Source organism: Lactuca serriola, chromosome 2, assembly GCF_051521515.1.
Source record: "Lactuca serriola cultivar US96UC23 chromosome 2, Lser_US96UC23_V15, whole genome shotgun sequence".
NCBI lineage: Eukaryota > Viridiplantae > Streptophyta > Magnoliopsida > Asterales > Asteraceae > Lactuca > Lactuca serriola.
In genome coordinates, this window is record NC_136409.1 from 194,279 (window position 1) to 213,381 (window position 19,103).

At 35.4% G+C, this 19,103-nt stretch overlaps 1 protein-coding gene across 2 annotated transcripts; it reads left to right on the forward strand.

The window, feature by feature from the left end:
* Window positions 1-4,566: 4,566 nt before the first annotated feature.
* Window positions 4,567-13,023, forward strand: LOC145085876 (neutral ceramidase 2-like). Of its 2 annotated transcripts, XM_079023552.1 has the most exons (10): window positions 4,567-4,723; window positions 5,650-6,053; window positions 6,626-6,834; window positions 7,616-7,948; window positions 8,073-8,337; window positions 9,154-9,418; window positions 9,484-9,609; window positions 9,705-9,768; window positions 10,557-10,726; window positions 12,303-13,023. In XM_079023552.1, the coding sequence occupies exons 2-10, from the start codon at window positions 5,701-5,703 to the stop codon at window positions 12,843-12,845; spliced, it is 2,328 nt and encodes a 775-aa protein (XP_078879678.1). In that variant the 5' UTR covers window positions 4,567-4,723; window positions 5,650-5,700; the 3' UTR covers window positions 12,846-13,023. The 2 variants fall into 2 exon arrangements, with proteins under 2 accessions (XP_078879678.1, XP_078879679.1); XM_079023553.1 differs by lacking the exon at window positions 5,650-6,053 and having other exon boundaries at window positions 4,583-4,723.
* Window positions 13,024-19,103: the final 6,080 nt, after the last annotated feature.

Genomic DNA, 19,103 nt, shown 5'->3' on the forward strand with positions numbered 1-19,103 from the left:
ATGGTGAGCTGCTTGATCAAATAAATCCCTTCCCCAACAGCTCCTGGAGTTGTGAGGATAACTCATGCATCTCAGGTGGCGCAAGGCAATAAGGTGCCTTGGCGATAGGCGCCGCTCCCAGAATCAAATCAATCCGGAACTCCACTTGCCTCTCGGGAGGCACACCCGGTAACTCCTCGGGAAAAACATCTGAAAACTCACTTACTATGGGAATCTCCGCGATAGAACTCGGTCTCTCAACTGTAACTCGCATATCCATCACATATGCTACAAATCCCCTGCAACCCTGCTGAAGAATCTATCTTGATCTGGCAGCAGAGCAGCATGCTGACCCAGATCGGGTACCCTATCCATACACTGTAAGCACTCCCCCACTAGGGTCTCGTATGGTCACTAACTGACGCTCACAATCTATCACCGCTCCTAATCGACTCAACTAGTCCATGCCCACAATGACACAGACATCCCCCATCGCAATGGGTACAAGATCTATCGACTATGGAAACTCTCAGAGGTCGACTCAATGCCTCTCGTCGGATGCTGATGTGACGACTAAATGCTAATGATACAAAGGATTGACTCGCACCCGAGTCAAATAACACCAAGGCAGGTACAAAACTCGCAAGAAAAGTACCTATACATGTTACAATATAAGCACAATATACTCAATAATATAATAAGTAAAAAGAACACATACCAGCCATGACATCAGGTGTTGCGCGGACCTCCTCCGCCGTCAGTTGAAAGGCTCTACTGCGAGCCCTCAGTACCTCGGCCTTCGCCGACCGACTCTCTGTTGCTTGTATACCAGCAGGGGCAGATCCATGTGCTGATCCCTGTAGCAGCTACAGGCAATCGGCCTTCCGATGGCCGGTCTGGTTGCAGTGAAAGCAAACTGCAAACCCCTTGGGGCAATCCCTCGCGATATGCCCCTCCTTGCCGCACTTGTAGCACACACCCGCTCTGCACACTCCATCATGACTCTTGCCGCACTTCCTGCAAGTGCGGCCCTTTTGGCCTCCAGACCTCGGATCAGCGGGCTTCGCCCGCTTGGCTGCTAGCTGAGACTGTGCCGACCGCCAATCCCTCCCCTAAGACTCCGCCTCCTTCATGGCCTGAGTCTCCAGCTCGATTTCCTTCTTCCAGACATTTTCCTGGAGCTCAACAAATGTCCGGTAAGTCGAGTTCGCCACGAACTCATGAATGTCCCTCCTTAGTATGCTCAAATATCGGCTCATAAGTGCCTGCTCGGTAGACACGTGCTCAGGGAAGAACAAACGTCCTCTCGTGGAACATCCTCGTAATCACTGTCACTGACTCTGTCCTCTGCTTGAGGGATAGAAACTCCTGGGCCAACCGTTCCCTCTCCATCGGGGGAACATACTCGTCTTGAAACATCGTAGAAAACCTCTCCCAAGTCATTGCAGTGAGATCTGCAATAGTGTAGCTGGCTGTCACAAACTTCCACCAGTCCTTCGCTCCCAAGCGAAGCTGGTTCGGCGCGAACCGTACCCTCAAATGATCAGGACAAGATCAAGTGTAGAAACACCCATCGATATCAGAAATCCATCTCATCGCAACAATCGGATCCTGAGTCCCATCAAACTCTTGTGGCTTCGTGTTGCTGAACTCTCGGTACAACAACGAGTCACCTCCCTGCAGCCTGGCAGCAACGATAGCTGCGGTGGCTGCAGCAGCCGCCTCAGTAACAACAACATATCGCTCATCAAACGTCTCAATCAATGTGGTCTTAATAGACCCAAACATCTTTGGGATAGCCTCTCAGATAGCTGCGACCATCCATCGTGAATCATCCTGTGAATCTCATCATCGCTAACTCAACTGCTCTCAGGGTTGTGGCGCGTACCCACCAAGATGTCTTTGAAACACAACACAAAATAATCAGAGACTCGATCGAGAATACTCACACTCGATCACTCGCCCCTACTTGTTCCTTATCACCCTAAGGATTCTTACTTAGACTGCTCACCGATTCAGGTTTGGATCAACAATCCTACTAAGTCTCACCAGGTTGTTTGAAACCCCAATAAGATAGACACCATATTCCTAATGCATTTTAGCCTATTTTTTAGGGATTTAAGTCTAATCATTTGTGACAATTGCCTATTTATGCCACAAAGTTACAATTTTTATACCAATTTTTTCAACTACGTTTCCATTTTTTACCAATTTATGCAACCAAATTGGTATGTTTGATATTATGGTACAAATTGGTAGCAAACCGAGATATGGATGCATAAATTGGTAAGAAATCCAGTTTGTTTTTACTTCGTAAAAAATTGTAACTTCCATGTGTAAGTAAGTGTTTTACAATTCCATCATTTATTCACTTTCAGGAGTTGCTACTAAGTCAAACTAAAAATTTACTCCACGAACCCATCCAAAACCATGCCTTGTACAAAGATCAAAATCAGAAAGCTTTCAAACACCTTTTCGTTGCTTACCTTCAATGTGAATTATAAAAACAGAGAACCAGTAATGATACCTCTGAACGTAAAACTCAACCAGAATATAACGACGGGCAAGAACAATTCGAAAGTAAAGCCAAGGAATCACACTAAAAAAAGAATTAAGGATCAATTAATAACAAATCCAACCTCATAACAAATACCTAACCAACTAGTCAGAATTAAACCACAAATATGCTGTCGGGCTGAATAGAGAGCTCAAAAAGTACAAAATCAGATAGAAGAATCAAATGGAGTATAAACCCTATTTCAGATAACACAATTGACAAGATCATAAGACTAAAGGGGATTGAAGAATGAACAAACCTCAGATATTAATATATTATAAATTAAAATGATGAATTGATTAGACGTTTCAGAGCAGATGATGCGAAGTGAAGAAGATGACAAACTGAGGGGTGTATTGTTTGGCGGCTTTGTAAAGCGGTAACAAACCATTTCATCGACATGAATGGCATATATATAATCATTAGAGTTGTTAGCTCGTCTAACTTTTAGAGAAAATCATCCTTGTGCTTATATGAACATGAATTGGGTACCTAAACTTTTTTCTCTTGTTGATTTTATCCGTGCGGTTTCAATTTGTTTTCTGAATTAGACCCCCATCATTTATGTCGTTTTTTTTTTGTTAAATAGGTGTAAAGTGCACTTAGTTTATAATTTAAAAGTTAAAATTTTATTATTATTATTATTATTTGTGATAATCCAGCTCTAAAACCAAGGTTATAAATAACGTGAGGCGTGATGTAACAGTAATATCGAGCCTCAAACTTTATAGGTCTTGGTGAGGCTATGAATGTTTAAAGCATCACTTAAAGGGCAATTTTGTATTATATAATTTATAATTTATAATAAGGGAAATTGAGTAAACTAACACTTTCTAATCTTATTTTAATAATAATAACCCTTTTTATTTTTTAAAATGACTACTTGTATTCGGAGCATTTATGGGTAACATATCAGCCCCGAAAATGTGGTCCCCCTTATATATATCGTTTAACTCATTTTGGATTTCCCTTCATTTCTAACTCTGCAATTTCAGATTACCCTATGAGGCTGTTGAGTGTAAAGTTATGCATGAATGACTTTGTAATGGTTTGACTCTTGTAGACTCACTTGTATGTGGTAGAGTAGCCTTGTGACATGAGAGAGAGAGAGAGAGAGAGAGAGAGAGAGAGAGAGATGTAAACACCTCTATATAAGGTGGGTTCCATACCACTTGTAGATGGTGCTTGAGAGATGTAATATTGAGAGTAGTTAGTATGAGCTATTTTTTTTTTGTCTATATCTAGTTTTTACTTTTTTGTAACACCTTTCATTATCGAATACATCTGTTAGACACCCAAATTACCATGTTCTTGGTGTTTATTTTAATTCTGCATACCACTTGTAGAGGGTGCTTAATAGATGTAACATTGAGAGTGTTAATGTGATTTATTTATTTGTCTAGATCTAGCTCATACTTTTTTGTAACACCTTTCATGATCGAATACATCTGTTAGACACCCAAATCACCGTGTTCTTGGTGTTCATTTTAATTCTGCATACCACTTGTAGAGGGTGCTTAAGAGATGTAACATTGAGAGTGTTAATGTGATTTATTTATTTGTCTAGATCTAGCTTATTCTTTTTTGTAACACCTTTCATGATCGAATACATCTCTTAGATACCCAAATCACCGTGTTCTTTATGTTCATTTTAATTTCGCATGCTAAATCAATGCTCTTAATTCACATCAATTGGTATCAGAGTGGGTATTCGAAAATCAATGTGATTTTATGGTGAGTCTCTCGGATTCATGCTTCGTTCTTGAATTTTTTTGTTATTTTGGTTCTTTGGATATATTTCGTTTCAAACCCCATTGATCAAATTATTTTTTTTAAAGATCAATCATATTTTTATTCATTACTTCATATTTCGAAGCCCAAACATTTCATCAATCCATATTAAACCCAAAACATTAATTTCTTCATTTTGAGCCCAAATTGCAATCAATATTGTTCATCATCGGTTCACTTTAACTCTTTAAGCCCATTTATATTTGATTCTGATCCGATATCAATTCTGATTATTCTAAAAAAAAACGATGTTCATAGTTCGACTTGTACGCTTGCATACCCATTTGTACCATCGGAGACTTATGTCTCAGTTCTTAATCGAGGTTGTTCTTGAAGTGTTATCGCATTACTTCTGATCAATTCGTCATTTTAATTTATAAATTATTGAGATCTGAGGTTTGTTCATTCTTCAATCCCCTTTAGTCTTATGATCTTGTCAATTGTGTTATCTGAAATAGGGTTTATACTCCATTTGATTCTTCTATCTGATTTTGTACTTTTTGAGCTCTCTATTCAGCCCGACACCGTATTTGTGGTTTAATTCTGACTAGTTGGTTAGGTATTTGTTATGAGGCTGGATTTGTTATTAATTGACCCTTAATTCTTTTTTTTTTGTTAGCGTGATTCCTTGGCTTTACTTTCGAATTGTTCTTTCCCGTCGTTATAATCTGGTTGAGTTTTACTTTCAGAGGTATCATTACTGGTTCTCTGTTTTATAATTCACGTTGGAGGTAAGCAACGAAAAGGTGTTTGAAAGCTTTCTGATTTTGATCTTTGTACAAGGGATGGTTTTGGATGGGTTCGTGGAGTAAATTTTTAGTTTGACTTAGTAGCAACTCCTGAAAGTGAATAAATGATGGAATTGTAAAACACTTACTTACGCATGGAAGTTACAATTTTTTTACCAATTTATGAAACAAACTGGATTCTTACCAATTTAACTTTGTGGCATAAACAGGCAATTGTCACAAATGATTAGACTTAAATCCCTAAAAAATAGGCTAAAATGCATCAGGAATAGGGTGCCTGTCTGATTGGGGTTTCAAACAACCTGATGAGACTTAGTAGGATTGCTGATCCAGTCCTGGATTTCATTTATTTCTTTGAGAAAACTCTCAACTATATGATGATACATATTAATTGTTATGTGTTTGTAAGTTTGGATTTGTACTTAGCAGAAATAATTGCGACATGACACCAAAATCTATGCTCATAAATCAATCTGAAGCAATTGTTAGTACAAGTGACAAGTGAGTAGCATATACCATAGTTCAACTAAAAGAGCTAATATATCAACATTTCAATTTTTATCTTTTCCCCAGAGGATGGAAAGGATATTTTGAAGGTTCAGTTCATGTTCTTTAAGAAAAGCAATGGGGCCACGTCATCAATCGTATTCTGTTGTACAGAAACCAGCCACATGCATGTGCTTATTTATGTTAGTACTAGTGAAGTGCATACAGACACAGACTTCATCTGAATCTGAATCTACTACACACATGATTGGTCTTGGAAGCTATGACATCACAGGGCCTGCTGCTGATGTGAACATGATGGGATATGCTAATATGGAACAAATTGCCTCTGGTATTCATTTCAGATTGAGAGCTCGCACATTCATTGTGTCACAACCTCAAGAAGAAAAATCCCTAGTGTTTGTGAACTTGGATGCGTGCATGGCTTCACAGCTTGTTACAATTAAAGTTATAGAAAGATTGAAGGCAAGGTTGATAGATACTTCAACCTTTCACTTTTACTTTTAAGAATGCTACAAAATGTGTCCAGTTGCTAAACCGCTGTTAATCACTATTTCTGAATCAGGGGCTGTTTCTTTTTGTGTTTAATCTGGATAGCTATACATAGCTGTTATTTTTTAATGAATTAATGGGTTAAGCCAAAAGAACCATTAGTCAGACTTAAGACACTAATCCTTACATATTTTTCCCTTCTTTTTTCCTCCCAACTCCATGAATATTGTGAAATTTGTATATTGGAGTGTAAGGCAAGATGGTCATTTAGTCTCATTTAGACACAGACCTTACTTTATCCATACACTCATCATTACTCATTCAGACACTCTAATCCTGTAAATATTTGGCCTTCTTTATTCCTTTCCAACTCCTCTCATGTTAAAATGTGAAATTTGTATAATGGAATGTAAGGGTGAAATGGTGATTTATATTCCATCTAAAAACAAACAGACCTTATTTTATCGTGACACCACTTTACCGATACATGAGTTGATCGAAAAAGAAAAACAACCCCTTATTCTCATATATATATTTTTCAATTGTTAAGGTATGGCAACCTATATACTGAGGAGAATGTTGCTATTAGTGGGATTCACACTCATGCTGGGCCTGGAGGATATCTTCAATATGTTGTATATATTATAACATCTCTTGGTTTTGTACAACAATCTTTCAATGCCCTTGTGGATGGCATTGAAAGAAGCATTATGCAAGCTCATGAGAATCTTCGTCCAGGGTCTGTCTTTATCAATAAAGGTAATATGGTTTCATTAGTTATTTTTTCAAATAGGGTTATGGTTGAAATTGGTCCTCCAACTCCAACTATTGTGCATTACACCATATGATCTGATATAGCAAAGTTCACAAGTTAACCAACTTCTTTTGTACAACTTTGCCCTAAGTTTTAACTTTAGTTACTAAATTCGACATTTTTTTTTTTTTTTTTTTTTTTTTTTTTTTTTTTTTTTTACAAATTTCCCCCCAACTCTTTTACAAAATTTTCACAACTTAACTTTCCAACTTCGCTTTTACCTGTTTTTTATTTTTATCTTTTTTACAAATTTATTTTTACATGTTCTACAACATCATTCTTGTACATAGCTTTTTAACTTGGTAAAAAACATGTTAAAACGACGTTGTAAAAAAACAGTAAAGTAAGACAAAAAGCAAACAAAAATAAATATTGATAAACAAATTTTGTAATAAAAGTTGGGACCAAGACAAAATTGTAACAAAAAAGAAAATAAAAATAAATATTGATAAAAAAATTTGGAATAAAAGTTGGGACCAAAGTCGTAATAAAAAGAAAAGTTGGGCACATTTGTAAATAAAAATGGAGTTGGGTAACCTGTGAAACCTGCTATAACAGGTCATATGGTGTGATGGACACAGTTAAATTACCTTGGGCCTCCAAAAAGAAAGTGAAGCGACTAAATGAGTACATGGACAATAGTTGGAGGACTAATTTGGGAATTTCTATGATTGTGTGTGTATATACTGAAACATCTGTTAAAGTATTGGTGCTGTAATCCTGCAGGAGATCTGTTAGATGCGAGTATAAACCGTAGCCCGAGTGCCTATCTGAATAATCCAGAAGAAGAAAGGAGTAATTACGAATATGACACTGATAAAGAGATGACACTTTTGAAGTTTGTAGATGATGAGTGGGGTCCAGTGGGAAGCTTTAATTGGTTTGCCACTCATGGAACGTCTATGAGCCGTACAAATTCACTGATTAGTGGTGACAATAAAGGTGCAGCTGCACGATTTATGGAGGATTGGTATAATAAAGGATTTCAAACCCAATCACTTATCAAATATAAACTACCTCGAAGAATCTCCAACATAATTCCAGACTTTCATCAACATCGTAAGTTTAATTTATATGCTAAACCTTCAAAAACAAAACAAAGCAAATTTATTCAAATAGTAAAAATATTAAAAAGTTTGGGTCATCAAAAAACAGGGTAATATTGCAATTTTTAATAATACAGGTAAAGAGCTGATGGAAATTGCTTTGAGCTTCCAGGCATCTGGAGGAAGAGGTGTTACAAGAGCTCTAAGTGTTGCAAGACGAGTGAGGAGCAGCTTTAGGCAGGCTGAAAAGCCTCAATTTGTGTCAGCATTTTGTCAAACAAATTGTGGGGATGTAAGCCCAAATGTGCTTGGAGCATTTTGCATAGACACCGGCTTGCCTTGTGATTTCAATCAGAGTACCTGCAATGGTAGAAATGAACTCTGCTATGGCCGTGGTCCAGGGTATGTATCTTTACCTCTTAACTCTTAGCTCTTATTTATATATGCATGCACCTAGCTTTAAGGCTCTGTTGTTTGGTTGGAAGGAATGGAATGGGAATGGAATGAGTCATAACATCCCATTATCATGTTTGGCTGGCCTGTAAGAAAGTCATCAACTCTCATATGAGCTATTATATCGTATGTAAATACAGCTATGTGTAGTTTATTTTATTACCATTCTATATATTATATATAATTAATTATTGGGTTAATCTCATAGAAGACCTTATATATATATATATATATATATATATATATATATATTTTCGGGGTAAACTTCAAATTTATTTTTTAACTAAAAAAGTCCTTGTATTTTTTAATTTTTTCTGATCCGGCCCTTTTAGTCATTTTTTTCCAAATTTTTTTTTGTAAAATGTGAGGTTTTTTTTCAAGAAAAACTAAAAAAGTTAAGGGTTTATTTGGAGGCAGTTAGAACGTTGAGTTTTTTTTTTTTTTTTTTTGGAATAACGACAAAGTTGAGGGTTTTTTTTGGGAAAAATGAAAAAATACAAGGTCTTTTTCAGTCAAAAAAATAAAATTAAGGTTTAATCTGGAAAAAAACACAAAATATAAGGTCTTTTATGAGATTAACCCTTAATTATTTACTAAACTAAAAAATTAAATATCATTAGAAAGCAAGTAAGAATGTAATACAAAGAATATTTTCAGAAAGTAAAGTCATGGCATAATGAAAATTAAAAAAAAGTTATAAAGTTAAAACACAAATTTTCATCCTGTTGCATGATGGAAACTTATATTGTTGGAGTTTTTATTTAGTTACCCAGATGAATTCGAGAGCACACGTATCATTGGCGAACGGCAATTTAGAAAAGCGACACAACTCTTTGAAAGTGCATCTGAAAAGCTGAAAGGGAAAGTTAATTATCGACACACATACATTGATTTTTCCAACCTCTCAGTCACAGTCACAGCTGCTAATGGGTCTAGTGTCAAAACGTGCCCTGCTGCTATGGGATTTGCTTTTGCTGCTGGAACCACTGATGGACCTGGAGCTTTTGACTTCAAACAGGGAGATGACCAGGTACACTACTCACTTAATTGTTAAATTAATGAATCTAACTTTAGCAATGTAATGTTATGTTTTAGGGAAATGCATTTTGGAAGCTTGTTGGAGGGTTATTGAAAAAACCAGATGAGGAACAGATCAATTGTCAGGATCCCAAACCCATTCTCATTGACACCGGTGAAATGCATGATCCATATGACTGGGCCGTATGTCCTAATCTCATCTAAATCTTCTTTATCAATTATTCTTTATATTGTTTGAGCTGACAATTATTTTTTTTTTTTTAATTTTTTTTATGCAGCCTGCCATACTACCAATTCAGATTTTGCAAATCGGGCAACTTGTTATTCTCAGTGTTCCAGGAGGTAATTATTACTTATTCATTCAAACAAATACATCAATTACCACACCTATATATATATATATATATATATATATATATATATATATATATATATATATATATATATATATATATATATATATATATATATAGGGAAAAGTGAATATGTGGCTGTCATGTATATATCATTAGGTATAGAACTTCCAATACTACGTTGTTTTGACGATTTAAATACAAATATTTAATTTTAAATGTAATATATTTCCCATTCTATCGGTTATCTCCAATTCTATCGATTTTCCTCAATAATTTATTTCAAATGATTACTCTTACATTGACTTTGCAGCTTTATCATAATCGTTTTTTCAATTCCATCTTAAACTGACATGAGCAATTTTGTGTTCATAAATATTGACACTGGATAAGTAAGAAAAAGAAAGAAACATACATTAATCAACGTAAGACGATGGAAATTACTGTACCAATTGTCGACATGAAAGATATGCATTATCTTTTATTAAAGGGAATTAACCAAAATTAACCATGTTATGCTTGAGAAATTTGACGTAAATTATGGAAATTATAATACGCATCAAATTTAAAAATGTTTTAAACCAAATTTTAGTTAAAACTATGTAGTTTTAGTAGGTTCTATATGTAATCTTACATACAACACAGCCACATATTCACTAACCCCATATATATATATATATATATATATATATATATATATATATATATATATATATATATTTCTTTGAATCTTATTCTTGGCATATTTAGTTTTCCACTTGTTTATGGTTTTTGTAGAATTCACGACTATGGCTGGGAGGCGCCTGCGTGATGCAGTGAAAGAAGTTTTGAGTTCATTTGGAGAGGAAGAAGAAAAAGAAGAATTTCATGTTGTGATTGCTGGACTTACAAATACTTATTCACAGTATGTGACTACAATTGAGGAATATCAGATTCAGAGATACGAGGTCAGCATATCATACCTTACCTTTCTATTCAACATCTCACCAAAAGACGTAAATGCCCTCCTTATCCTCATAACCAAATTAGCCTTAAAAAGCTTGTCCATTTTCATGTGTAACAAGAAATGGAATGGTTCAATCCATTCGAATGAAAAGAAAACTGTTTCTATTACCCGATGGAATGGATTGTGATTCCTTCTGTTTTGTTAATTTTCATTCCTTTGGTAGGGGATGTTTTTTTCATTCCATCATGGAATGAAATGAAAATTTGTAATATAACCCATTTTTATTTATAAAATTTTTTATTGACAAATCTTTTTTAAGGATTTCAAATTTTGATTTTATTATAATATTATTTTCTAGAAATAAATGGACAGTATTTTTGTTATTATAAACTTTTTTGGGTTTCAATGAGCTTTTATTATCTTTAATCTTTTAATCTTGTAGATAATAAATTCTACAATTATAGTTAATTTATATATAGAATAGTATTGAAACTATATCTTTTATTCACACGTAATATAAAAGAAAATTTGAAAATTCATTCCATTTCTACAGCCAACCGAACATGATCAGGGAAATAAATCATAAAATAATGGAAGAAAGAATGTAATGGAATGGATAAATACATTCTATTATCATGTTTGTTTGGCTTGAAGGAATCAATGTAATGGATTATTCAAAGATGTTTTTATTATGTACAATTACAAAACTAAATAGAGCAAAATTACTGAATAAAGAAAAAAATGTTATTCTGTAAAAATTAAAAATAAACTCTAATTAAATAAAAGATATATTGATATATAAATTAGATATCAACATATTTAATGCCATCTGAAATATATACTATATGTATTTCAAATAGTCAATAGAGGTACATTTATCATTTTAGAAAATTCAAAATTGTTTACAAAAGAAGAATTGAATACGAGGACATCTTTTCATAATACTATACCGAAAAAATATTGTTAGTTATCTTAGGTAAATAACAAAAGGATAGCCTAATTTAAGTTTTGAGTTTTCTAAAAAAAATATATATATTGTTAGTTATCTTAAGTAAATAACAAAAGGATAGCCTAATTTAAGTTTTGAGTTTTCTAAAAAAAAATATATATTGTTTTTCCGAATATTATTATATAAATAAAAGTAATGTATCACTACAATATATCATTCCAATCCATCCAGGAATGAAAGAAAAACACCCCTACCCTATGGAATGAAAATCAAAGTAGGAGAAGGAATCACATTCCAATATGATGCGAACCAAACATGATTTCTTTGGTTCCCTCTTTGAGTACTGCATACCACAACCAAACACTGCATAAGGTTTATTTGGTATGCTATTAACAGAGTGAAGCTAGAATTGATAATGCCACTGAAAACTGAGTTATTTATTGGTTTATTAAAGAGTAAATCACAAATTTGGTCCCTATGTTTTACTCAAAATCACAAGTTCAGTCCTTAAGTTTGCAATGGTTGCAGATATGGTCCGTGTGGTTTACCTCAAAATCTCAAGTTCAGTCCAGAATTTGAAGTCATTTGTAAGTGGCTCTAACTATGTTATGTTATATGTTATATTCAGGGAGCTTCAACTCTGTATGGTCCACACACCCTGAATGCATACATCCAAGAATTCAAGAAATTAGCATCTTCTCTCATGAATGACCAAAAAGTGGAACCGGGCCCACAACCACCGGACCTACTAGACAACCAAATCAGCCTTCTGACCCCAGTGTTACTTGACGCAACCCCTCTTGGTTCAAGATTTGGTGACTGCAAAACCGATGTTCCTCCTGGTTCAATCTTTTCAAGGGGCGATGTTGTCACTGCCACGTTCTGGTCAGCCTGCCCGAGGAATGACCTTATGACCGAAGGCACCTTTGCACTTGTGGAGATTTTGGAGTCCAACTGGGAACCCGTTTATGATGATGATGACTGGTGCCTAAAGTTTATTTGGTCGAGGCCTTCAAAGCTTAGTACACGAAGCTATGCAACTATCGAATGGGTGATTCCGGATGAGGCTGTTTCTGGTGTTTATAGGATTACACATTTTGGTGCATCAAAGTCGCTTTTTGGCTCTGTCAACCATTTCACGGGTTCTTCTACTGCTTTTTCTGTAGCATAATTGCATAAAAAAAGATGTTTACACTTAACAGACGGAGGACACTATTCTATACATACATATAAATCTGATGACACATGTTAACGGCCTTCCTTGTGTTGACGCGGAAATAGAAAATGAAATTCACACTCAAACAGGTGGAACACAATAGAATTTGGAAGTAAATGATCTATTTCAGGCATTTCAAATAGAATATTAGAGTTTTTTTACTTTAAAGCTGTACAGTATTAAGTTTTTAAGCTAAACTTGTGGTTTGGTGAAAACTATGGATTTCGACTTGGCAAAGAATATTTAAGGGTAAATTACACAAATCATCCCTCGTGCATATGCTAGAAAGCATGTTTAGTCCCTATTTTCAAAAATTAACTCGGACTGTCCCTCGTATCGTTAAAAGGTACATGTTTCGTCCCTCGCATACATAAAATGACTATCTTGCCCTTTTCTTTTTCTTTTTCATTTATTTTCATTTGTTTATAATTTATCTACTTTTTTTTTTTTAATTATAACTTTTAGAAAATAAAATTTCCCTTTAACCCCTCCGATCATTAACCACCTCCTACCACCGGTCACTTCCGACCACCAGCCACCTTCAGCCACCTATCACCTCAGGCCACAAGCCAACTTTGGCAAACACGACCATTCATCTCCAACAAAAACTAGAATTAAACCCTAAAATCAAACCCAAATCCATACACTTGATCTACAAATAAGTTAAACGAAGAAGGGAGATGAGAGGATATGAAGAAGATTGTGGTCGGACGCTGGGAGATGAGAGGATATGAAGAAGATTGTGGTCGGACGCAAAATCTTCAACCCCTTATCCTACCACTACCATGATCTACAAACCAGTTAAACAAAAAATCCCCACCCGTCTTTACGCCACTTCCTTTCTTCCCGATTCTCATCTACTTCGCAGAACTTCATCACTAAACCAAATCACCATCGCTGCCTTATACCACTTGCTACCATCTTCGTTCACCCTTAAATCACCTCTGTTGTTGTTTAAAATGTCACCAGTGCACCTGACTTATTCCTCCGACACCACCACCAATCATCGCCAACGCCTCGATTGTAAACCCTCAATCTGAAACTCCGCCGATGACTTCTGCTATGTGTGTAACTGGCGTTTTGGAGCCTTCAACATTGACATTCAACCTCTCCTTTCCAAAGTAGCGAAGGCCACAAATGGTGGCATTTTTCTCACAAAAATCAATCGAATATCAAAATACTTAACACTCCATTCAAGAATCGATGACAGCTATGACACACTCTCATCAATTTCTCCTCCCAAATTCCTTCATTTTTTATCTAATTTCTCTAGAGAACTCCTTTCCTTTGAAAACATGTTTTCCCTATGTACATCTGAATGGATTTCAGTCCGGTAAACCTATAATCACATGTGCAACGAGGAGAAATAAAGGGCTCTTCGGAACCTAACGATCCAGAAAAACCCCAATTCATGTTTGTCCGTTTCGCGACATCAAACCTCCATTACGTCTTACTAGAGCCATTGATTTCTGTGATGAGGGAATTCGGAGGCGTGACAGTCAGCGGTGGTTCAAGCGGCTCTTGGAAGGGATTCAGGTGGCGTGGATTCGACGACGGTGGTGGGAGAAAAAGGAGGGTTAACCAAAAATCACAGTTTAGGTTTTCGGGGTTTGTTTCCGATCAATAATAATGAATGGGTCGGGGAAAACGAAGAGGGGGGGGGGCTTTATTTTTATTTTAATTCTAAATCATAATAAAAACATTAAATTAATTAAAAAATAAAAGTAGAAGGGCATTATGGTCTTTAAAATTTAGCACAGACTAAATTCGCAACAAAATCGTTTTTCAGGGATGAAGCGTGCAAGGTTAAATCAAACGAGGGACGGTCCGAGTTAATTTTTTAAAATAGGGACCAAACGTGCTTTCTGACACATGCACGAGGGACGAATGATGTAATTTACCCAATATTTAAAGTGCTACATCCTTAGAATTTTTTTTAGTCTGGTTGATCCAAAAGCATTTTAGTCATACAAAGTTATATTAATAGGATCTGTAGATTTATGTATATGTACATCTGGTATGCCATTACTACTATGACCACAAAAAAGGATTAAGCATCGAAATTGGTTGTTTGCTCATGTTTAAATTATGCGTTAATGCACCTACCACTTTAGAAGTCATTATACTCTAGTTCAACCCACTATGTTGCGAAACGTATTTGAAAAGAACTTTATAATGGCTAGGTCAATGGAGTGTACTCTATATCTCACCCATTTTGTATATTAAAATCAATAGTCATTAGAAAAGGAAAAGATCAATGGCGTCTACTCTATATCTCACCCATTCACAGGCATTAGAACATTCTTGGAATTACCATTTACCACAAGTGATTACTTTGGATTCTTCTGATATCAACATTGTAAAAGGAAAAAATCATATTAATTAGTATTATTCTATGTTGATGACTGGTATAGTGATGCTGACGCTCCAATGATTACAAATTACAATCGTGATGTTGACTCTCTAATAGTTCCAGATATTAAGTTATATGGAACCATGCAAATTAATATATGTGATTAGCATGGAAACTTAATTATCTTACTGTCACAGACCAAATATTGTTTGTATTCATAATTGGTGTGGTCAGTCCGTTTATGGCATCACCTCACACTATTAAATGGGATGCAATATTAAGTAATTTAATGTGCCTTAAAAGAACTAAAGGAAAAAGTCAATGGAACACTTGGATACCAAGATACTTGGATGTAGGTCAGGCTTCATGTCATTACAGTCGAAGGTCAACCATAAGACATTGTATCCTCTTTGGTAAAAATCTAGTGTCCTGGAAAAATGAAGCAAGATATAGTTTCCTTACCTAGCTAGTGCAAAATATGAATAGAACGACACCAACACGTGAATTGACATGGATTTGATGTCTCTAGCTCAAAAATCAAGGAATCATACAAGTAAATCGATGGATATCATGTATTGCGACATTGAATCCAAGAACCAGATTTTTCACGAATGAACAAAACACATGGAAGTGGATTGTCACTTTGCTTAGGAAAAAAATAGTTGGTACTTCTAGCAAGCCACCAATCATAACAATATTCTTCACGACTCCCCAGCAGGACCTGGTCACAAGAAACAATGCATAAATTGAAATTCTAATTACGTGAACCAAAGCATTAAATGATCTACAAGTTATGTCACAACTAGAAATTTTTGTGCCTTGTAACTACAACACCTATGTCAATTATGAATCAAAAACATGAAAGCATGTATGATTCTTACTCTATGACAACAAAATTTCAATCAAACACTTCATACAAGCATTGCAAATAGTCAACAAGCAATTGGAAACTTTAGAAATCCTTGTTTAAGTCCATTATGGATTAGGATTTCCTTATTGAGCCCAATAGACCAATAAGCTTCCAATTGGACTATTTTGGGCTTAGAACTCTTGAATGGGCTCTAATTGGACCCACTTCCATTTATTTCAATATTTTGGGCCATATTGGGCCTAGAATGAAATAAGTTATTTAAATGAACCATGTTGGGCCATAATTAACCTAATTTAGCCCTAATAGGTCATAAAAATCACATTTATAATTATTTGAACCAAAAATCACTCAACATAACCATAAAAATTGGGCTTAAGCATTTAAGGCCCAAAACTCTATTCTCTTTTCTCCATTCTCGGCCCAAGCCCAATCCATGGGGGAGAGTTGACTTAGGCCTTGCCACCTCATTTTTACATGGAGGTTATCCATGCAAATAACCCAAGTATCCATGCACTATCTCATCAATCTTCTCTCTCCCTCTCCCTCTTTTTCCTTCAGCCAAGAGCAAGAGAATGACCACACACGACTCACAAAACTCTCTCTAAATCACTCAAGAATATCCACTCTTCTTCATCCAAAATCTCGAAAATTTGGCTTGAAGTCTAAGGATCTTCATCAAGTAATTCATCATCTAAGCTCTTTAAATTCGAGATCTTCCAAGAAAGGTTGCTAGGGCCGAAAATAAAAACAAACTCTTCTCTTTTCTTCTTCAAAACCGATCCACAACCCAAGGTGAGCTTCATACCCCCTTTATTTTCGGTTTTATGAGTTTTTATGGGGGAGAATACAAGTAAATGTGTAGATCTATGTGTAAATGTATGCTATGTGTGATTTGATGCATGTTTGTGTGTGATATCATGTGTTGTGATAAATATGTTATCCAAAAAGTGTGTAAAAACAGAGATCCAAAACATAGGGAAGGAAATAAACATAACTTAAACTATTTTACACTAATCAAGTCAAGAAAAATAACTCATATGGTTAGGATGAACATACTTGAACATAAAACCCATTTTTGGGCTTAAATTGTCAAAAATACAAAACTAAGGGCCCAAACCAAAAAATTATAGTTTCTGGAGGGTCAAAAGAGTCCAAACAGTTTCTATAATAATTTTTCTGAAACAAAACATTTTTGAAGGACTTAAAATGAGAATTGTGCACTTAATGGGCTATACTTGGGCTTTTCGGCCCAATAAGCTTCAATATGCGAGATTTTCAAGTTTGAGGGGCTGAAAAGGAAGTTTTCTGTAAAACAGGGGGCTTAAAGTGTATTAAAATCATTTCAAAGGTCAAAAATGTTTTTCAAATTCAAAAAGGATAAAAATGTAAAAATTTTCTATTTTGGGCCAAAACTGTCAAAGTTGCGAAAATGGGGGTTCTTACCGAGAAACTTCATTCTGGAAGGACTTAAGCTGTTTACAAAGTAATTTTGGGCTAAAAATGTCTTTTCAACAAGTTATGATACTAAAGTGTCAAGAAAAATGGTTTAAGGACTAAAATGGAAATCCTTTTATATAAATGACTAAAAGTGCTAATTTTATAAAAGAAGGGTCGTGAAAAGGTAAAAATCTTACTTTTAAACAAATAAATCCCTTAAGACAAAATACGAGATCCAAGACTACCGGCGAAACGTAATAACAAATACACTTTCAACACCAATATCGTTACCAAACGAATTGATTCGGTCTCGAATCAATAACAAAACAAAAATCAATAAACCGTAGTACTTCAATAAACACGCGAAATCTACGAGGAGTCAATATTCAATCTTTGGGCTTGAAAGTTTCAAATCGTGCTTGTTGGGCCTTGCTAGCCTAATAACATGATCTTTGGTCCCGAAGGGAATGCGCTTACATGTTAATGGGCCTTCTATGACCTAATTCCATGTAAAAGGACTTTCAATAGGTCTATTATGCTGTTGGGCCCCAAGGGTCCATTGGTACTGCTAATGAAGTCGAGAAGTCAAATGCGAGTCGGGCCAAGCGCCTTTTGCATTCCCGATAGCCTTGAACAACTTATGGAAATAAAGGGGGCTTCGTACCCTCCTTTCTCCTCGGTTGTGGGGCTATGAGAAATCGAGTAGACAGATTCGTGGCGTAAATCAAGAGAAGTCAGGGTGGTTGGATTAAGTGAGTAGTATGGACGACGCCTAAAGGATCGTTTGTAATTGGTAGTTATAAACTAGTCATTTTCATTAATGCGTGATTATAACAACTCACAACCCATAATTAATCCAATGTCACCTGGGTAATAAAAAACAATCGTCGTATCGGTATAACAATAAATAAGACACGGAATTTTATGTATGGGGAAATCATCGGGTTTTCCCGGGAAGTTCAACATTTTTACCTATGTGATGTATACAAAGTTCAACAATTATACATGTTACAAAATTGACAAGCATACTTACGGATCTTCACACTTTTTATAAACAATACTCTTTTCAGAAAATATCAGATTTTCTGGGGTTTCAAACTTCACAAAAATCATTTTCCATAACTTTACTTATGAACTCACCAACATTTCATATGTTGGCGTTTTTCCAAAATAACTTGTATTCTCAGGTAACAGGTAAACCGAAGAATAAATACCAAGTGATGTCATGGTGTTTTGCTTAGACTTACTATCTAATGGTTCATGTTATGAAATTGTAACATCTAAAACAATGTACTGAATGTAAACGATATCAGTTGTAATATTTCAATGCATGGTGATGAATTATGTTATGATTCATGTATATTCATTGTGATGGTATTCAATTTGAGTCACATGGGCCCTCGGACGTTTCCGCCGTCTGGTTCGGGGGTGTGACAGGTTGGTATCAGAGCTATGTTTATAGTGAACTAGCATATCTAACCACACATGGATATGCAACTATAAACCAAAAGAGGGACTAACACAACTCTGAACAAAACAAGTAAAACATAAC